Source organism: Anomaloglossus baeobatrachus, chromosome 5 (genome assembly GCF_048569485.1).
Source record: "Anomaloglossus baeobatrachus isolate aAnoBae1 chromosome 5, aAnoBae1.hap1, whole genome shotgun sequence".
Classification (NCBI taxonomy): domain Eukaryota; kingdom Metazoa; phylum Chordata; class Amphibia; order Anura; family Aromobatidae; genus Anomaloglossus; species Anomaloglossus baeobatrachus.
In genome coordinates, this window is record NC_134357.1 from 505394320 (window position 1) to 505417113 (window position 22794).

Consider the following 22794-nt stretch of genomic DNA (forward strand, 5'->3'; position numbering starts at 1 on the left):
ATTCACCTGTTTCACCGGTCCTGAGTCTGTGGCTCCAGGCAGGCGTCACATGGTCTTCCCTGGCTCCAGGGTCAGTGGAGACAGTCATTGATCAAACTGGGCGTGGATAACAGTCCAAAACTCTGCAGCTGTTTGACTCCAATGCATATAAATTTCAGTATTTCCTGATTGCGTTCAGCCTTGGCTGTGCTGTACGGAGGTGGGGGGATTCTATCACCACTGTTGAAACATGTTACATTAAGGGAGAGGTTGAGGGTGCAGATGGAGGCTCTAGAGGAGGTGGAAAAAGCGGTGGATCCAGAGGTTTCTTCTGCAAGCCTTGTGGATTTCAAGACTTGGTAAGCAGCCCCTTCCTCTGCCTCCTCAGCCACCAGAGTACCTCAGTACCCAGTCAGCGGGATGTAATTCCCTTGGCCATGCTTGCTCGTTAAGGTGTCAGTGGTGAAATGCACCCTGAGAGATGAGTTTTTCCAGGAAAAGGTAATGTTGTCTGACGCAATGGTGTAGCACAGGCACAGCTTTATTAGAGAAGTAATGGCGACTGGGCAACTGGTACTAGGGACTGTAATGGCCATCAGCTTTTACAAACCCCCTGTAGCCACCAAGCGGAAAAGCAGCATTTACGTGGCCAACAGATTGGATATGGTGAACTTCAAGCTCTTAGCTTAGGCATGTGTGACGCCCTGGCCTATCAGGTCGTCACAGGGTATTGTGCAATCTGCCCTTCTGCACAGTATCCACTCCTCCTTAGTTATGGATCCTGGTCCTTTGGTGTTGCTAACAGCTTAGCCAGTCAAAATCCTAGAAACACTTTACACCGAACCCATCAGACGTACCATTGGGGGGCCTGAAGGGAATAGGGCCGCCCATATGGGGGTTGGTAAGGGGAAAGTGAAAAAGTGAAAGAGAAGTGAAACAGGAGTGGAAGGAGGAGGAGGTGAAAAGTGACTCAATGAAAGAGAGAGGTCACTGGCCTGGAGCAGGGCTCCTGTAGTTACTAAGTGGCAAACGTTGGTCTGGGCCTGGTAGGAGCTGGAACCCCGGTCGCAGGGGATTGTGTCAAGGGGCACGGACTGCCGAGGAGGGCAGCCGGCGGCCTTGAGCTTTCACCGGGCAGGGGCCAGGGCACGACGGGGTACTTGGACCCTAGGCCGGAAAGTAGCTTCACGCGTTCCGGTAATTCACCCGTCGGGGGTGAAGACTTCAATATTCATCCCCAACCCGCTCCAAAATTGGGGTACTAGCGCACCGATGGGATAAGACTTTCCCAATACAGTCCAAAGAAATCCTATGCGTGAACCCTGAGAGCAAGCTCACTCCGTTAGCCATACGGGTGAGCGGGACCTGAAGAGTTTCACACTTGAGGGTCCAAATTAAGACAAAGGTGCCAAGGAAAAGGCCACAGGCTAACAGCAACACCAAGGGCACGGATCCCAGCGTGCTCCCTCTAGGCTGCAGGGGTGCTCAGACTTTTGGTTTACAAGCTGTCGGTGTCCTTATTTCTGGACTGAGTGAGTACAATGAAAGCCCCTTTTCCTCCACCCAACGGCACCCCAATCACCATCTCCCCAATGGGCCCCGGGGCACCAACCCCCTACCCACGGAGAGGTTAAACACCTTGCTGCTATATCACCGCCACCAGGCTCCCCCACCAACAGCAGCGGTGGTACACCATGTTACCACGCACCGTGGGTGGCGTCACGAACTTTCCAAATCCCCCCTGTACATAGCTATCCCCTCCTTTTCTTTTAATTCGAGTGTCCACGCGGCTCCGGATCCGAGCGGCTCGGCCGCTGGCACGGGGCCGGTACACACGTGTAGGAGAAAATAATCTTTTTCCTGACCAGAACTGCAGGACCGAGGGCTGGCTGGCGTGCTAAGAGAGGGTGGAGTAGGTTTTACATGACAAACTGGTGGAATTCGAGGAAGGTGCAGGCAGAGATGTTATGGTGGATTACAAAACATGTGGTGTGTTCAGTCTGTGCTTAAAATCCACAGACATGTCCACTTTCGTAACAACTGATGTGCTTTCACTCACTCCAACTGTAGTTGGTAAACAAGTATAGGATCTGTGGGTGGAGACCTGGGTGAGAACAGTTACGAGGGTGACTGAGGAGAAAGAAGCATCAGATGCAGTTGATGGGGCACATGACCTGTGGTCTGGTCTGTGGATGCGCGCTAGGCCGCATATTAGCGCAGTAAGATACCCAGACTAACATAGATTGGTTGGTCATGTAACGGTTCATGCATGTAGTAGACAAATTATTTGAATTTCTGCCTCTACGGAGTCATTTTTTCACAAAGTTTGCAAAGAACATGAGTTGGGTCATCCACTCTGGTCGCAAAAAGTTACTCAGCTGCATGCCTCTGGGGTCACACAAAGTGGGATCTGCAACTTCAAGGTTATCCACTCTGTTGGCTTAAGGTACCGTCACACTTAGCGACGATCCAGCAATCCCACCAGCGATCTGACCTGGCAGGGATCGCTGCAGAGTCGCTACTTGGTCGCTGGTGAGCTGTCAAACAGGCAGATCTCCACAGCGATCAGAAATCAGCCACCAGCGACCCGTGTAACGACGCTGTGTTTGGTAACCATAGTACACATCGGGTTACTAAGCAAAGCGCTTAGCTTATAGTTACACGATGTGTACCTTGGCTATGTGTGCAGGGAGCCGACTTCTAGAAGCTGCGGACGCTGGTAACCAAGGTAAATATCGGGTAACCAAGCAAAGCCTTTGCTTGGTTACCCGATGTGTACCTTGGTTACCAGCGTCCGCACAAGCCGGCTCCCTGCACATTCAGATCGTTGCTCTCTCGCTGTCAAACACAGCGATGTGTGCTTCACAGCGGGAGAGCAACGACCAAAAATGGTCCAGGACATTCAGCAACGACCGGCGACCTCACAGCAGGGGCCAGGTCGTTGCTGGATGTCACACACAGCGACATCGCTAGCAAGATCGCTGTTGCGTCACAAAAAACGTGACTCAGAAGCAATGTCGCTAGCGATGTCGCTTAGTGAGACGTGGCCTTTACTCCTTGCCCTGACAGTCACCCTCTTCCTGACCTGACATCACAGTACAGTACACATGCACTGCAGGTATCTGAGTCTCATCATCATCACCTCTACCTCTGTGGGTTAACATCTGTTAATGAGGATCTGGATCCTGCTGTCATACTACTTCGTCCAGGCCCGGATCCAACTAAAGATTTTGGGCATTGATGCAGATGCTTTCCTTCTCTTGAGTCTGTGAATCTTTGGAGCAAACCTCTGATGCCCATGGGATAGAAAGTGTGAACAGCTCTGCAGACTGGCGCATGTGTAGTTCCCCACAGTCAGTTGGGCAGTTGGCGATTTGTGATGTGGAAGGAAACAATTGTAATTGGGGTGGCACCACTGAGCAATGAACTGTGTGTGACGATGAGGTGCAGGAAGAGGAGGAGAGGCCAGTTTATGCAGCACTTGCCATCGAATCCAACCCATGATGTTTCTGGCCCTCATTTACAAGTTAAAGCGATATGCGGCTGCCAAAGAAATGGAGTGGAGTAGCCTGTCCAGTAACGGCAGTTATTTTCCGTTCTCTAGATAGATAAGACAAGCCGGTGTTTGCATGCAATCTCCCCCACATACACCTCGAACACCCCACCTATTCTCCCTTCCAAAATGACCTCGTGATTTACCACTCATGTTTGTTGTACCCTTTCCCTTTGAAACAGATGTTTCTCAAGCCTAGGCCCACCCCTGTCAGGCATCTTACACAAAACTAAAATTCAATGTGTTGGCTGAGATGGCAATATTGGCATGTAGCACAGAAGTACCAATAGCTAGTTACATAGTTCATTATAAAAATTTTTAGCAGGCACTAAAAAGTACCAATACCTATTGAGATGGTTCACTGGCAAATTTTTAGCAGGCACTCACAAGTACCTAACCCTATCTTTATCATGAAATGCCGATTTGTTGCACAGACCTTTCCCTCCACTGCATGTCCCTATTCTACACTATCGCTCTCCTACCTATCTCAACTACCTATGATTAAACTCCTAGCTAAGCTAACGGTCTAGTACATGGGTCCCCAATTCCAATCCTCAAGGGCCGCCAACAGTGCATGTTTTCAGGGTTTCCTTAGTATTGCACATGTGATAATTTAATCACCTGCACAGTTGATGATTCCAAGACCCCTGCAATGCTAAGGAAATCCTGAAAACATGCACTGTTGGCGGCCCTTGAGGACTGGAGTTGGGGAACCCTGGTCTAGTAGCAGCACCTTTCCTAATCTTTAACAATCCTCACTAGTCAAATTTTCCAACGATTGTTGCTGCTAATTTGGCGTAGGTCTCCCTCGACTAGTAACAGAAAGATATCAATACTGGACATATGCCTCTGGGAGGGCATCTTAGTATTCTGGTTTCTGAGATCTGTAAAATACCCCATGGCTTATAAAAAAAAAAGGATAAACCCACTTTTATTAATTACTATGTTAAAAAGACTGGACTGACAATGCATATAAATACATAAAGCACAATGTGATCAATACACAGATACTATCCTATCCCTTACAGTGTCCCTAAACAAAAAAGCACCCTACCTGCCAGCGAAGGTTTAACTCCCTAAGATGGTAGTGCACCTGTTCCACAGCGGCTGCCGCTTACTGGCCCTGTATTGCCCTATTACTTCAATTATTAGCGAACAGTATAGAGGGGAACGTTTCTGGGAATAGATGCGGGTTGCCTCGCCGTGTGGAAAAACACATCCAAAATCCAATAACCAGAAAAGTTTGTTATTGTGTAGTTGGGTGTGGACACCTGCAGAAAAGAAAACCTCAGTATTTATGTAACGTGTGAACACGGCCTTACAGACACAAAGCGAGATGTCGTACAGTGAAGCCCCATAAAGAGGAGGAAGTTCTGGCTGCTACAACTATGAAGGAGCAAATATAACCCCGCAGCTCCCAACCGTCCCGGCTCCAGCGGACACAACTGGATTTGGGTCTGTGCCCTGCAGTCTCGGGCGGCGGCTGAATGTCCCTCACTGCCACCGACCCTCTGACAACTCCTCCTGCCCGGAGAAAGGAAAGGGAAATGTGAGCGGAGGGAATAATGCACCGAGCAGAGGTTATCCTCCTTCTATGCTCTGCTGACAGGACCTGTGATGATGCAGAGTCCTGCACACACTGAGGAGCTGATCATGTGACCCCTGACTCCTCCCCTCCATGTGACATCATCACAGGTCCTGGAAGCACAGAGCAGCCATATATCCAGTGTGTGGCTCTGCAGGAGGAGGGATGTGGAGATTCCCCATTACATTAACCCCCTCAGTGCTGCGCTCACACTCCAGGAGACAGAGCGTGTTCCCGTCTGTGCAGCTCTATCAGGATCTGTCTGTATGGGATTAGATTGGGTCACTTCCCTCCTGACGCCGCTCGCTGCTCTGTTACTGTACAGTCTCCATTATGGCCGTCGCCCGCTCCATGTTGTCACTATCAGGAGATATTAATGCTCTATCATTATCTGTTACTGACGGCCCCGGGTCTATGTTCTGTGATAAATCTGTGTGTGACTATAGTTGGATTATGTGTTATATCGGGGGCAGGACGGGGCCAGGACTGGATGTAGTGATCATGTGAAGCCGGTAACAGCTCCGGAGATTTCTTACATGGGATCTTTCTGATGTTACATCGTCATCTTCTCCCCATTCAGGTCCCTACAATATCGGATCCTCTCAGATCTTCTATATAAGAGAATTCTCCTGATTGACCCATCAAGGATGGATAAGGACAGGGACAAGATGGCGGAGAGGATATTACACCTCACCCTAGAGATCCTCTTCCGGCTTACTGGAGAGGTGAGAGATTCTGATGACGTCACATTACACCATTCTTACCTATGGGAATAACAGATGGACAGAACTGGAGAGGTGAGGACTCTGGAAATGTCTGTAGTGAGATTTATTAATGTGTCTCTCCATATCCAGGATTACACAGTAGTGAAGAAGACCCCTAGTGAGCGCTGTCAGGACCCTGTGTCTGAGGGATGGGGAAGACCCCTGAGCCCAATCACGCGGCCTCCACCTCACCCCCTGATACATGAGGACATCAATGACCAGAAGATCCTAGAACTCACCTACAAGATGATTGAGCTGCTGACTGGAGAGGTGACACTGCTGGGAATGCTGGGACATTATACAGTAACGCTATGAAGGGATCGGGGGATGACGGTATCATTGTATGTGTCAGGTTCCTATAAGGTGTCAGGATGTCACCATCTATTTCTCCATGGAGGAGTGGGAGTATTTAGAAGGACACAAAGATCTGTACAAGGACGTCATGATGGAGGATCCCGAGCCCCTCACATCACCAGGTAATAGACAGGACTAAATACACACGGCCTATAATTATCTGTATATAAAGAATGAATCCACTCCCTGTATGTGTTTCCTCCAGTTCTATCCAGTGAGAGGACAACACCAGAGAGATGTCCCCGTCCTCTTCTTCCACAGGACTGTAAACAAGAAACTCCAAAAGTTCCTCAGGATGATCAGGTAGATGGAGAGAAGGAGTCATGAAATGTCCCTATGATGTGTAGATGGCTGCTGTGAAGGTCTTGTGTGCAGTCTTGTTATTTCCACCAGTATTAGAGTATGTACGCACGTTGCGTTCTGCCGTGACAAATATTCCGCAGCGTTTTGTCGCTGCATGTGCATGCTGCATTTTGGATGCATTTTTAATGCAGAATGGATGCATTTTGGACATTGTGTTCCCACTCGGCTCTGCTACATCCCCATAGAGCCAAGTGGGAACGCACTGTCTGTCTAGCTGGCTGCTAGACAGAGCTGCGAGATCAGAATAAACTCGGATGAACTTCACCCGACTTCATTGTCATCGTGCAGCTCCTTCTGTGTGAAGGACTCACAGGTGACCGCAAATCCCCTGAGTGCAATCAGCTGTGCCATCACTCAGCTTACCTGCGGCCAGCTGGAGTCCTCAGCCCGATCACCGCAAATCACCTGAGTGAGGGCACCGCTGATCGCGGGTCTCACATCAGTCACTCGGGCGACTTGCTGTCACAGTTGGAAGACTCCAGCTATGGCTGCCCGCGGGTCACCTGAGTGCCTGAAGTGAGCCGTGCGATCAGCAATGCCGTCACTCAGGTTACCCGCGGCAACAGCTGTAGTCCTCCACCTGGCCGCGAGTAACCCGAGTTGCTGCGTGGAGCTGACAGAGAGCGGTTGTGCTCTATGGCCGCTCCTGTCAGCTTCTGATGTAGCAGAGCTGGATGCGTCGTGGGACCTCTGTGGATTATGTCTGACCTGGTGGGCTGTTTGGGGATTTTAATAAAGTGGTGAAAGAGGGTGATTTTTTTTGTCTTTTATTCCAAATAAAGGATTTTTTTGGTGTATGTGTTTATTTTCTTTAACTTACATGTTAATCATGGGGGGTATCTCGTAGACGCTTGCCATGATTAACCTAGGACTTATTGGCGGCTATGGGCTGCCATTAACTCCTTATTACCCCGACTGGCACCGCACCAGGGCAATTCGGGATGAGCCGGGTAGAGTGCCGGGACTGTCGCATCTAATGAATGCAGCAATTCCGGGCGGCTGCTGGCTGATATTGTTAGGCTGGGGAGCTCCCCATAACGTGGGGCTCCCCATCCTGAGAATACCAGCCTTCAGCCGTGTGGCTTTACCCTGGCTGGTATCAAAATTGGGGGGACCGCACGTCGTTTGGTTTTTTAATTATTTATTTATTTATTTATTTATTTTACTGCACGATATAGACTCGCCCACCAGCGGCTGTGATTGGTTGCTTTGAAACAGCTGTCACTCAGCATGGGGGCTCGTCTGAATACAACCAATCATAGGCGCCGGTGGGCGGGGGAAGCAGGGAATACGAGATGGAATAATGAGCGGCCAGAATTTTCAAAAGCAGGAGAAGCCGCCAGAGCAGTGTGACAGCTGTGCAGTGCCATGTCGGTGATTGGTGAGTATGAAAGAGAGAGGAAGAGACCGACAGAGAGAGAGACCGACAGAGAGAGAGACCGACAGAGAGAGAGATCGACATCGATTTCAATGGGTGGAAAATGCATCCGAAATGCACAAAAAGGACGCATGTGTTTACGCTGCAGTGCAAAGCGCAGCGTAAACGAATGAAAAACGCATCATGCGCACACAGCCTTATACACTGAATGGGCACTAATTAGAGACACTTTCCCTCTCCCATCTGACATTTAGTAGACACATGACCGCAGAGTGCAGCATAAATCGGAGAGATCAGTTTTCAGAATGGGAAGATTGAGCAATCTCCATTACTTCATATACTGTCACTGTCACAGCACGAGTATTTAAAAAATTACCAACATCATGTGGTTCTTACATGTAATGAGGTGAAAGGCCCTGTCACACGCAGAGATAAATCTTTGGCAGATCTGTGGTTGCAGTGAAATCATGGACATATTGTTCCATTTGTACACAGCCACAAACCTGGCACTAATTGTCCACAATTTCACTGCAACCACAGATCTGCCACAGATCTGCCACAGATCTACCACAGATTTATCTCTGTGTGTGACAAACCTGAAGAGTTTACTGAGAAAGGTGCGATCAATGAAAAATATCCAGTTATATTAGATCCCCGAATGTAAGCAGCGTATCATGGTAAATGTCAGCATTAGTTCTGAGGACATGTGGAGCCCAGTTATGTCCTGCAGCTGAATACTGCGCTAGAGATCAACTAATGTGTCCAAATGCAGTCACCATTCCTTACACAGATGGGATATAGCAGCAGAAGACCAGTTCCAGGGTCATTGCTGATTAATGGAAACAGAAAGTATAAAAACGTTATAAGGGAAAAGAGAGCGAAAATGATATCACTGAGCAATGAAAAACTTTAAGGGGTACCTTGCACACTACGACATTGCAAGCCGATGCTTGCGATGCCGAGTGCGATAGTCCCCGCCCCCATCGCAGCTGCGATATCATTGTGATAGCTGCCGTAGCGAACATTATCGCTACGGCAGCTTCACATGCACTCACCTGCCCTGCGACGTCGCTCTGGCCGGCGAACCGCCTCCTTATTAAGGGGCGGGTCGTGCGGCGTCACTGCGACGTCACACGACAGGCGGCAAATAGGGGCGGAGCAGAGCGGGACTTAAACATCCCGCCCACCTCCTTCTTTCAGCATAGTCGGCATGAGCTGCGGTTAGCAGGTAAGGTGATGTTCCTCGCTCCAACGGCTTCATACACAGCGATGTGTGCTGCCGCAGGAGCGAGGAACAACATCGTACCGTCGCAGCAGCGTAATTATGGAATTTCCCGACACTACACCGATGATACGATTACGACGATTTTGCGCTTGTTAATCGTATCATCTAGGATTTACACACTACGATGTCGAGAGCGACGCCGGAAGTGCGTCACTTTCGACATGACCCCACCGACATCGCACTTGCGATGTCGTAGTGTGCAAAGTGCCCCTAAATTTCGACTGATAATGGATGGGCCAGAATTTGTCACAAGCAACATAAATCCATGCGCCTTTTCTGTCTGGGGCTGGAATAAAGGTGTTGAGACTATTTTTTGGCGCCTTCTGGATCTTCTGATACCTGTGGATGGATGTTTGAACACTTAAGCGGGCTTTACACGCTACGAGATCGCTACAGCGATCTCGTTAGGGTCACGGATTTTGTGACGCACATCCGGCCGCTGTAGCGATGCCGTTGCGTGTGACACCTATGAGCGATTTTGCATCGTCGCAAAAATGTGCAAAATCGCTCATCGGCGACATGGGGGTCCATTCTCAAATATTATATATCTCAAAGTTGTTCCTCGTTCCTGCGGCAGCACACATCGCTCCGGGTGACACCGCTGGAACGAGGAAGCTCTCCTTACCTTTGGCTCCCGGCCAGAATGCGGAAGGAAGGAGGTGGGCGGGATGTTCGTCCCGCTCATCTCCGCTCCGTCGCTTCTATTGGGCGGCGGTTCAGTGACGGTGCATTGACGTTGCTGTGACGCTGAACGAACCGCCCCCCTAGAAAGGAGGCGGTTTGCCGGTCACAGCGACGTCGCAGGGAAGGTAAGTATGTGTGACGGGTCCGGGCAATGTTGTGCGTCATGGGCAGACATTTGCAAGTGTCGCACAAACGATGGGGGCGGGTACGCGCGATAGCGTACCCGCCACAATAGCGGCACATACAGATTCCAGCAGTTTTATTTTGTGGATTTGATCTCATCAGACAGAAAGAACCTAACTTTTTGTGAAACTGCAGTCAGTAAGCCACTCCTTATTGGATGGATTAATTGGATTTATATTGTTTCCTATGGAAATAATTGCTTCGGTTTTAGTCGGTTTCGGTTTTCATTGATTGTATTCAGCCGGATAATCAACGAAAACTGAGGTATCACTGCATTTTAATTTTCTTTTCCTAAAGTAGTTTGTGCTGGTCCTCCATTCTCCCTGACTCCTTTTCTATGTATATGAAGTGAAAGCTGCACACCAAATTCAGAGTAATATGAACAAGCATAACTGCTTGATGATACATAAAGAATGAAAAATTCAACAAGCCATATGAAAAATGGAAAAAAAAAATTTTGGTGATATTGCATAACTGCTGAGGATTATTTTGAAAAAAAGAGATATTTACCTAATGTATTGATCAATTCATTACTGCCCCATTACCACTTCACGGTAATCTCTTATTTATGGGGTCCCTAACAAAATGTTACCTCTATATGCGGTTAAGACCTGCTTGTGTGCATGGGTACCTAACCAAATGTTACCTGTATGTGCGTCTGAAACCTGCTGTGTATGGGAAGCAAGGGACCTGGCTATATAGGAAGTTGAATAATCATGGCTAAAGGGCGGGACTGGGTTCTCAGACAGAAAAAAAACTGCATAACAATCAAAATGACTGCTGGAACTCTATTGTAAATGTGAACAGGGTGCTAGCCAAAAAATACATAATCTATATGAAGTGAAACCTTCACACCAAATTCAGAGTAATATGAACAAGCATGTTAGGGACCCCATAAATAAGAGATTACCGTGAAGTGGTTATGGGGCAGTAATGAATTGATCAATACATTATCTAAATATCTCTTTTTTTTTCTAAATAATCCTCAGCAGTTATGCAATATCACAAAAATTTTTTTTTTCCATTTTTTCATATGGCTAGTTGTATTTTTCATTCTTTATGTATCATCAAGCAGTTATGCTTGTTCATATTACTCTGAATTTGGTGTGCAGCTTTCACTTCATATAGATTATGTATTTTTTGGCTAGCACCCTGTTCACATTTGCAATTGAGTTCCAGCAGTCATTCTGATTGTCCTTTTCTATGTAGTCCACTGCTCTATACTATGAGTCAGGGTTATTCTTAGCCGCTGTCCTTGTCCTCTTAGGATCCCCACAAACGCTTGTCTACATTTCTGGACCTCCAGCTCAGATCCACTAGAGTTGTTTTTTCTACTTCCTTACAGGATCTCTGATCTGCTCCTAAGTCCTGCCAGCTGTACTCCCAGTTCCTCAGTCACTTAGTGGTCAGTTTAGAAGCATGCTATCCTCTTCCTTCCTTGTCACACACCCTAGTTCGACCTTCTCTTTGCTTTTTTTTTTTCAGTTCTTCTCTCTACAACTCTCAATCTCAAACTGAACTCTATCAGCACCCAGGGGTCTATTTAGAGTCTAAACCTCTCCACTTTTTCCTGAGTTTTTTTTGCACACTTAATATCATGCCTCAAGTGCAACAATGAACAGTAGATGGTGCCACAACATCACTCTACAGAGCCCTACATAGGAAACATGCACCACAATTACATTCTAATGTATGCAAAGTAAACCACCTAGAAACGTCTCTCAAGACTCCTCCAGCAGGGCTGACCCTCTGTAACTCTCCCCTGCCCAGCTGCAGGGCTGACCCTCTGTAACTCTCCCCTGCCCAGCTGCAGGGCTGACCCTCTGTAACTCTCCCCTGCCCAGCTGCAGGGCTGACCCTCTGTAACTCTCCCCTGCCCAGCTGCAGGGCTGACCCTCTGTAAAGCGGGCTTTACACGCTACGATATTTCTAGCAATTGCTAGCGATATCGTACGCAAAAACACCCGCCCCCGTCGTCCATGCGATATCGTGTGATCGCTGCCGCAGCGAACATTATCGGTATGGCAGCATCACACACACTTACCTGGTCGGCGGCATTGCTGTGACTGCCGAACAATCCCTCCCTCAAGGGGGAGGTGCGTTCGGCGTCACGGCGACGTCACTAAACGGCCGGCCAATCAAAGCGGAGGGGCGCAGATGAGCGGGACGAACATCCCGCCCACCTCCTTCATTCTTCATTGTGGGCGGGACCCAGGTAAGGAGATGTTCATCGTTCCTGCGGTGTCACACACAGCGATGTGTGCTGCCGCAGGAACAAGGAACAACATCTATAAACAACCATTAACAATTTTTGGTTTTAGGACGACCTTTCCATGGTGAACGATTTTCACCACTTTGGAGGACGTTTAAGGTCGCTGGTAAGTGTTACACGCTGCGATACCGTTAATGACGCCGGATGTGCGTCACTAACGACGTGACCCTGACGATAAAACATTAACGATATCGTAGCGTGTAAAGCCCCCTTAACTCTCCTTTTCTCAGCTGCAGTGCTGATCCTCTGTAACTCTTCCCTGCCCAGCTACCGGGCTGACCCACTGTAACTCTCTCCTGTCCATCTGAAGGGCTTACCCTCTGTAACTCCTGCCCGTTGCAGGTCTGACCCTCTGTAACTCCTGCCCCGCTGCAGGGCTGACCCTCTGTAATTCTCCTCTGCCCACCTGCTGGGCTGACGCTCTGAAACTCTCCTCTGCCCAGTAGCAGGGCTGATCCTCTGTAACTCTCCTCTGCCCAGCTGCAGGATTGACCCTCTGTAACTCTTCCCTGCCCAGCTGCAGGGCTGAGCCTCTGTAACTCTCCCCTGCTCAGTTGCAGGACTGAACCTCTGTAACTTTACTTAAACGTGATTACAATATGCCGTAGTATTTACCATACGATAGCAGTACTTTCCATCAGAGTCCTGTAATAAGAGTATATCCTGCAGCATCACAAGTGAAGTTTTATGTCACACAACAATTCACTCCAGTGGGTGCCAGGATTTTCCATTTCTTTACACCAGGAACATGACATTACGTTTTCTTGCTTCCCGTGCCTTCACAGTCCTCATGCCTTAAGGCCCCGTTACACGCATCAATTTATCGTACGATGGCATGTGCGATCGAACCCGCCCCCATCGTTTGTGCGTCACGGGCGATTTGTTGCCCGTGTCGCACAAAGCCGGTCACCCCTGTCACACGTAATTACCTCCCGAATGACCTCGCTGTGGGTATGAACATCCTCTCCTGAAGGGGGAGGGACCCGAAATATAGTAGCGTGTAACGGGGCCTTTAGGGGTACTTTGCACACTACGACATCGCAGCTGCGATGTCGGTGGGGTCAAATCGAAAGTGACGCACATCCAGCATCGCTGTCGACATCGGAGTGTGTAAATCGTTTTTGATACGATTTAAGGAGCGCAAAAGCATCGAAATCATATGATCGGTGTAGCGTCGGTCATTTCCATAATTTTGGAAGGACCGATGTTACGATGTTGTTCCTGCGGTAGCACACATCGCTGTGTGTGAAGCCGCAGGAGCGAGGAACATCGCCTTACCTGCGTCCCGGCTGCAATGATGAAGGAAGGAGGTGGGCGGGATGTTTAGTCCCGCTCATCTCCGCCCCCCCTGCTTCTACTGGCCGCCTGCCGTGTGACGTCGCTGTGACGCCGCACGAACCGCCCCCTTAGGAAGGAGGCGGTTCGCCGGCCAGAGCGACGTCACAGGGCAGGTAAGTGCATGTGAAGCTGCCGTAGCGATAATTTTCGCTACAGCAGTTATCACAAGATATCGCAGCTGTGATCGGCTTGCGATATCATAGTGTGCAAAGTACCCCTTAGTCTTATAAAATATATCTGGGCCAAGATAGATGCGGTTGTTCAAAGAATGTCAGCTCTGCAAAAAATTATCCTGTTGGCAGTGACCAGTATTCCTGGGAAACACTCTCAACGCTTAGTGGAATCTGAGGTGATTAATTTCTGCAGTTCTGAAGACCAATGGAGGCCCAATGTGCTACTAGATGGGTGTCTCTAATACTGTGGCTATTCAGTGTATGATTTATGCTTGGAGGAGATGACAGGATAAAGCTGATCATAGACATTAGATGTTGTCTGGATCTTCTCACAATTTTTTGGTTATGGAGACTGCAAGTGGCAAAAAGGAACCAATTGAACAACCTATTGATATGTTGTTTGTTTTTTGTTGGTTTTAAAAATCATTATCCAAACAGCTCCATCTGTCTGTGACTTTTATAGTCTTTGTTTCAGGGTGAAGATCTGACCCATATTAATACTACAGAGACATATGTGAGGGGTAATGAGCGGTGTAAAGAGAAGATTCCTACAGATAACCACACAGGTGAGTAGGGACTACTAAATGTAGAGAAGTCACAGGTTCTACTCAGTCATGGCTTATAGAATAATTAGAAGTAGATGTTCATTTTTTCTTGGGTTGCGTGCACATGTAGTTTTTTTTCGGCCATGTGCACACGTTGAGTATTTATTGAGGTTTTTTTTACCTCAGTATTTGTAAGGCTAAACCAAGATTGGGTAAAAATACAAAAGAGGTTCCCGTGTTTCTATTATACTTTTCATCTAACTGTTCCACTCCAGTATTTTTCAGAAAAAAAACCCCAGAAGTATAAAACTGACCAAATACTCAGTGTGCACGTGGCCTAATGTGGATTTTCCACTTTAAAATTTAGAGGCTGATTCTTTAATGCTGGCACTGTGATTCTCATTCTTCTTAATGGAGGAGTGTGATAGGGTACGATATGCTGAATTCATTAAAGAGGTTGTCAGACCACAAAATTCACCCAAATTTTTTGAGCTAATCTGTGCTCTATTGTCATCTAAAACACCCCTATATTTTTGTTTTTGTGTTTCTAACTTTGAATTATCACTTTATTCCCTGGAGCCACTTTGTTTTCCTGCGGCTCAACCAAACATGACATCTTCCTGTGCTTGTTTGGCGAACTTTATAGTCAGAGCTGGCCCCTCCTGGCATTAGTGTCTGGCCCCTTCAACTACACACTCATTGCCTGTCAGTAATCTACCTCAGCACTGAACTCAACCACAAAAAGAGGAATTAAATGTTCCCACAAAAAATTCAGAAAAATTCACAGAAACAAAGGGCAACAGTGTTTACCTGCCCAGTGTGATATCCACTGGAGTGACCTGAGATAACCTCAAGAGGTCATCCCTCGTCACCGCAGGGGCTCACACAGCAGTGTATGAGCATCCGCTGGCATGATGAGTGGCACCAATGAACTCAGCTGAATTCAGGACATCACCACTCCTCACTGAGTTCCATGACCGCTTCGTTCTCACGCTAAGTATTGCGGACGTCCAGCAGCTGTGATGTGTGTTGACATCACGGGCTCTGCGCAAATTTCAGACCTCTTGCTGGCAGTGTCTTCTTGCCTCTTATTGGACAGCGGGGTGCCTCGCATTGTGATCGTCAAAGTGTTTCCGACTTCTGGCATCCCACAGCTGTGCACGGGGGGGGGAGACTATGGAATGTGTGGGAGGGGGCGGAGTCTAAACACACTGTACCTGTCCACTAACTTATGGTGCCTGTGCTGAGTTAAGCAGCAGAGCGGCAACATGACGACAGCTGTGATGCCCGTCAACAGGGCGGGGCATAAGCTCCTGCCTTGTTCACGGAACATCACAGGAAGTAGCAAAATCAAATCACATGACCGCTCTGAGCCAGGGGAGAGGTGCTGACAGCAGGTCAGGTAAGTAGTTGGTATCTACCTACATGCCCCTATATAGCCCAATAAACAAGAAAAATAAGCCGGATAACACCTTTAAGACATACTTGAAATTTAGTGAATTTTCACATCTTTTCAATTGTGGGTGCCTCTGTGCACCCTGCCAGAAATAGAACTTAAGTTAGGGAAAGACTGGAGCAACATTTCTGACAGGTGTAAGTTGTTGAACTACAGTGGAATAACTTTTGTTGGATTTACCTTCGTTAATGCTTCACCCACTTTGGTGGACTTGGCTAGGACTGGGGTGAAAATGCCAAAAATTGCTAAATTTTTGTGACACCTCAATGAGCAAAGTATTTGTGACTATTGTTTTGTGGCAGAAATCTGGCCTAAACACTTTGATGAATTGGCCCCTTAGTGCTTAAAAAAGGCTTTTTTCACTATTTGGTATGAAGTTTTCTCCCCTGTATCCACAACACATGTGTGAGCTTCTGCACATGCGATAACTCTTTATTCCCAGTACGGCCCATCGCAGGTTACTGTGCTCAGTGGATGTCTCTAAATATACTTTTGAAGATTGTTCATGTCGGTGACCTCTGATTCAGACAGCAGAAACATTAGTATTCTGTGAATAATCTAGAGATTGAGTTGACAGGTGGAGTGAGACAGAAGAGAGGTGCCACCAACAGAGCCAGAGCCAGTGAGGATTAATATGGGATATAGTGTAGTTGGTCTGGCATCTTTTCATGCTTTATTTGAATTACACAGTTTATTTCTAAATCCTTAATGCATTAGAAAGCAGCAAGCCAACACGATATTTGTCAAGGAAAATAAAATCTGAACTTGGTGTCAGTCAAAAACAATGTGCTTGTCAAAAGCCAATGGCTGTACTGAAGTTTTCTATTTCTTGTGTATTCATTTTTGTGAAAGGGGAACTAATAAAAAATTAAATAAAATTAACCAAAATCCAGATATCTACCTCAATAAGTTGTATTAGTGTCACAATTCTTTTTTTACTAGTCAAACATCACATACACTACGTACAAAAAATACTAAAATATACTCTAACCTTTTCAGGTGAACATAATGTCACAATTTCTATATATACGGTACATATATTATATGCCACACCAATACTAATGTATGGTAGTTACAAAATTGACCTGTACCTACCTAGCATTTGTCTTTTTTCAGAAGGGTAGAGAATTTTAAGAAATGGCAAATAATTTAAAATAAATCCAGATATTTAACTGTGCATGTCTGCTTTTGTCCACCCATATACTAGTTTATTTTGATACACCTCCATGCGACACTAATATAGCAGCATTTCGCAATTGCTGGCTTTTTGGACATTAACCTACCTAGCATGTTATCATATGATATTTTTGAGAAAGGAGAATAATTTAGGTTGAAGAGATGAACTTTTGTCAAATATAGTGTAGTAATAATTCATAGTAAAATAAATAGTGGCCATTGGAATGAACAGGGTAGTTTAAAAGAGAAACAAAAACTTGTTGGAGGAGGCTGAATAGCACCTCAAAGCTTTGGTCATGGTTGTACTGGCGGTGAGTTATTTTGTAATGTGAAGGCTTTGCAGGAGGAATAAAAAAAGTGGCTTTACAGGCAAGAAAATACTAGGAACTACAAAACTTCATAAACACAAAAAGCAATGAAGCAGAGGCAAAAATACCTCCATGGGGCAGAGTTCAATTATGGTACAAGATACGAGGGTGTAGAAATAGGGTAACAGCTTTATTAATGGACAGGATATAAAGATGCAATGCAAGTCTTGCATGGTGACAATAAAGGTGACAAACTCTACAGGTTCTAGCTGGGCCGCACCAACACTGTATTGCCTCAGCTATTACAGGCTCAAATACAGCAGGAAACTTTGATAAACAAGATAAGCTGGAAACTACACTAAGATCACAACTAACTGGCCATGTTCTGACAACCATGTTCTCGCTACCCATGCCTACGTTAAACCTTATTGACAGTGTACATCAGTAAAAGACTCATGGTACTGCTAAGGACGGCCAAGTCCTCTCCAAGTATCTCGGTACTCCGGTGCTCGGGTGGATTGTTGGTGCACACTCTCCTTCCAGGGCAGCGGGGAACTTCTACTCATTCATGGAACCGGAGAACTTGTCTCCTCCGGATGGCGTCTCTTTTCGTCTGTAGGATCGCTGACCTCAGGAGTTTCCCCATCAGTGGACACTAGGGCTCCTTCATGGTCCGGCTCGCAGTCTCTCTCGCAGCCCAGCACCTTGCCTGTCTCCCAACCGCCGTTCTCGGATAGTCTCTCAGGTATGTCTTCTCTCTCTCTGAAGACTCGACTTTTACTAATCCCACCCTAAGTTATTTTCCCTCTCTTTCTCAGCTTCCCACTCTTCTTGGGTAGGGTTAGTCCAACTGCACAGATCAGCTGATTAGTCCACAAAACATGGAAAACAGTGGGAGCACTATCTCTTATAATCATAGTGTGCTTAACCGTTCGTAGGGACATCACCCCTACAGCACCACCACCTACTCATTTCGGAAAAGCAAGCTGACCAGCTGTAAGAGCAAGGCTCAATCTATCCTTCAACATTCTCCTCGCACTTGTATTTTTGGTAGCCGGGATGCATCCACAAGTAGTAAGTGGTTGGTGTCTTCATTTGCATCATCCACAACTACAGTTTTTCACACTCTTACTTCTCTTTTTCTATCTTACCTGTGAGATATCCATCCCTAATTGTGTGACGCGCTGACACTGCAGGTAGTCACACATAGGCCCCCGCATAACACCTTCCATCACCTAGGTTACACACAGCCAACCAGAAAACTCTAGTCACCTCCCCCAGGGAAAGACAGGCACACCAGTGCGCGGGCCCAGATGGAAGGAAACGCCCACCTAGGGGTCTGGAGAGCCCGGGGCAGGAAAGTAGTAGTTGAGAGTAGAGTGTAGAGAGTTGAGAGTGGAGTGAAGTCCAGGCCTCTGCTATAGGCCTGAGGCTGAACTAACAGGTGTCAGGGTCGGAGCCCGGACACATTGGCAAGGTGGCAGACGGGGTGGGCTTGTAGCTAGCAGGAGACGGGAAGACGGCTCGGCAGATCCGAGGTGGACCGGGACAGGGTTGGAGCCCGCCGGTACCGACACCGGAGACCCGACCAAAAACAGTGCACAGAGGGGGTACTCTGACCCTGAAGCCAGGACCGGAACCAACGGCCTAGCTAATTAACCGATTGAGGGCAGGATTATAGGTCCTGTCCCAACCTAAGTCCCGAAAAGAGACAACCACCCACAGAGAGGGATAGGGCATCCGTCAGAGCCTGTAGATCCCACGGGTCAGCGTCAGCGGGCACGGCTCCCAACAGTATTATCGGGAGCGGACTCCCGAGTTCCAGACCGGGAAGTCCACAACACTACAGCACAGTGCAGAGGGAAGAGATACGGACCACCAGCCCGGGTGGGGGACCAGAATACAACCGGCCGCAGCGGCCGGCCACCATCACCTTGGTTAACCAAAGGACTTGTCTGACTTCTTTAAACGTGAGTGAGCTGAGACTCCCTGGTCTGACCAGGCGCACCGGTCCCTGCCATCACCGTCCCCTGCACCAAGTCACCGGGTCCCGGGGCCACCATCCCTACCCACGGAGGGGTTAACAACAAGCTGCCATCCCATCGCCCTGGGTGTCCCACAATAGCAGCGGTGGTGCCACATCTCACCAAACACCGTGGGTGGCGTCACAACAGTTTAATACCATCCCCATACATATACGTCCCCTTTTAGTCGGAGTGTCCGCGCGACCCCGGGTCCGGCAGGATCCCTCGAGTTGCACCGTAGATCCGGATCCGAGCAGCGCCGGCTGCTGGCACGGGAGGGCACAATTGCGTGATAATGAAACAGGCGTACACTTCCAGTCATCCACTTGTGAGTCAAACTCAAATCCAACCTGGTCAAGTTGCTGTTGGTGCTGTCGCTGATGTATCACTTAGTGAACTGTACAGATTTTTGAGAAATAATAGTGTGTTCTCATCCTTGCTGGAAAATGGCATTATTTCTTACAGAAAGTGGTGTCTTCACTGTGCTTACATGTGTAGGACTACGTAGCCACTCTTTCTCTTGGCATTAAGCTTAAATCTGCACGAGACCATAGAACAACTATGGTCATGTAAGCAAAACCAAAGAAATGAACAGAACATAAATGCAATGTCTAGGTACAAATTCCACATCCCATACTTGGAGAGCCAATTCATGAATAAATAGGAGACTATTATTATTAGTATAAGAAGATCTCTCCAGAGAACAAAGTAAACGTCCACCTACCACCCTGGTAGTTTGAAAATAGTCAGCAATGTGCATAAGATAGGACTGAAATAAAAATGTTACATAACTGCCTTGCTAGATAGTACAAATAGAAGTCTCTTTTTATCTACTTATAGTGTGAAAATCTGATGTAGTTTTAGCTCAAATTTATCCAGAAATATGAAAACATTTTAAGGATTTACAAACTTTCAAGTATAAGGGGCTATTATTTTTTCAGAGGAAACTACTGCAAATACGTTTTCAGATTCCCAGTGCTCCTATATTCATATACTCAGCCAATGTGTGTTCGAATATGGAGGACTTGTTCTCCTTTCTTGTATCCGCAACTTAGTTTATATTAAACAAAGATATAAAAATCCCTATTTTTACTCCGAAGACATGGTTTACGTGTACATGACCAGTCTGCTCCAATGTGCTTTGCTATAGTACTTGTACCTGTCAGAGAATGTCTGAGATGAAATCACCTAATAAAACTGATTAAAAACCCCTTACACTATAATCTATCATTCCATCTTTTGTGGTCTATTATACCAATCTGTCAATAATTACATTGTATTACAGTTTGTATGGAAATGCTATAAAGTATATAATAATATAATTCCAATTCAAAGTTACTGAAAAATAATAAAATAATTTTTATTCTTGGCAGATGACTGTACCAGGAGCTCAGAAGGACGTCAGATATTCTATGAATTTTCAGCAGATAATCTAGGTATCACACCAGATACTGGTGAAAAACATGTCATTCTACAAGATACACCTCAAGACCTTCTCGGAAAAAACATGTCATCTGATCCTTTTCAACAGGTCCATTTTTCGGATTCATCAAATACAAATATTAAAACAAACAGTCACAGAAGGGCTGATGAGCATGAAATAGCTAACAAAGAGGAGAAACCATTTTCATGTTCAGAATGTGGAAAATGCTTTAATCTGAAAGCAAGTCTTGTTGCACATCTGAGAATTCACACAGGGGAGAAGCTGTTTCCATGTTCACAATGTGGGAAATGTTATAGCAAGAGATCTAAACTGTTAAATCATCAGAGAATTCACACAGGGGAGATGCAATTTTCATGTTCAGAATGTGGAAAATGTTTTAATCAGAAAAGAAGTCTTGTTACACATCTGAGAACTCACACAGGGGAGAAGCCGTTTTCATGTTTAGAATGCGGGAAATGTTTTACAGCAAAATCATATATGGTTGCGCATCGGAGAACTCACACAGTAGAGAAGCCATATTCATGTTCAGAATGTGGACAGCATTATAGTGAGAAATTGAGACTTATTAAACATCAAAGATATCACACAGGGGAGAAGCCGTTTTCTTGTTCAGAATGTGGAAAATGTTTTAATCAGAAAAAAACTCTTGTTAGACATCTGAGAATTCACACAGGAGAGAAGAGGTTTTCATGTCCAGAATGTGGGAAATGTTATAGTGATAAATTTACACTTGGAACTCATCAGAGAATTCACACAGGGGAGAAACCATTTTTTTGTTTAGATTGTGGGAAATCGTTTACAAAGAAATCAATTCTTGTTAAACATCAAAGATATCACACCGGGGAGAAGCCATTTTCCTGCTCAGAATGTGGGAAATGTTTTGTAGATAAATCACGTCTGGTAGCACATCAGATAAGTCACTCAGGCAACAAGGCGTTTTCATGCCCTGAATGTGGGAAATCTTCTAAACGAAAATCAGATTTAATTGTGCATCAAAGAATTCACACAGGGCAAAAGCCATATTCATGTTCAGAATGTGGGAAATGTTTTAATATGAAAACACATCTTCTTACACACCTGACAACTCACACAGGAAAGTAGCCAATTTTTCTTAATTGTTTTATTGACAAAATGTAAAAGAAAAAATATGTTAAGTTATGGTAAAGTCTCCAAAAGAAAGGGAAAATAATTCAGAGCATTAAATGATTATATGTAACTGTAAACAATTACCAATGGCCATTTTGTTATTGAAAAGTAATTACTATACAAATAATATACATATATATATATATATATATACACTTATATATGAACAATGGGTAAAATTTACATTATAACTGAAGCTTATAAAGTTTGTCTAGTAATGCTTTTTACCATCTTATTTGACATTGTCAATGGAGAGATGCTGCTGTAAATGATCAGGACAGTTGGTAAGGTAATCATAATACCCTGCTTGTCTCATCTAATTAATAGGGTGACTTGATAATTTAATGTGACCAGTAGAGCTCATAGAAATTATGTGGTCTTAAATCCAAAGTCTGAATTGGAAACTCCTTCAAACTACTCATTCTAAAGAAAACAATTACTTAGTTTGGTTATGAAAAAGGATGAGAGAGATGCATTTTACAAAACTAGTGATGCTCCTTAAGGCTGCTTTACACGCTGCGATATCGGTACCGATATCGCTAGCGTGGGTACCCGCCCCCATCTGTTGTGCGACACGGGCAAATCGCTGCCCGTGCCGCACAACATCGCCCAGACCCGTCACACTACTTACCTGCCCGGCGATGCCGCTGTGACCGGCGAACCGCCTCCTTTATAAGGGGGCGGTTCGTTCAGCGTCACAGCGACGTCACAGCTGCGTCACTGAATCGCCGCCTAATAGCAGCGGAGGGGCGGAGATGAGTGAGACGTAACATCCCGCCCACCT

The 22794-nt window shown here is 46.3% G+C and overlaps 1 protein-coding gene across 1 annotated transcript in view; it reads left to right on the top strand.

The window, feature by feature from the left end:
- The first annotated feature begins 534 nt into the window (after positions 1–534).
- The window catches only part of LOC142312846 (uncharacterized), a 102924-nt gene continuing 80664 nt past the window's right edge, over positions 535–22794 (top strand). The window contains exons 1-6 of the mRNA XM_075351833.1: positions 535–645; positions 5972–6151; positions 6234–6357; positions 6441–6538; positions 14387–14477; positions 20794–21961. Of these exons, the coding sequence (XP_075207948.1) occupies positions 535–645; positions 5972–6151; positions 6234–6357; positions 6441–6538; positions 14387–14477; positions 20794–21961 (1772 nt within the window). The remainder of the gene's footprint in view (positions 646–5971; positions 6152–6233; positions 6358–6440; positions 6539–14386; positions 14478–20793; positions 21962–22794) is intronic.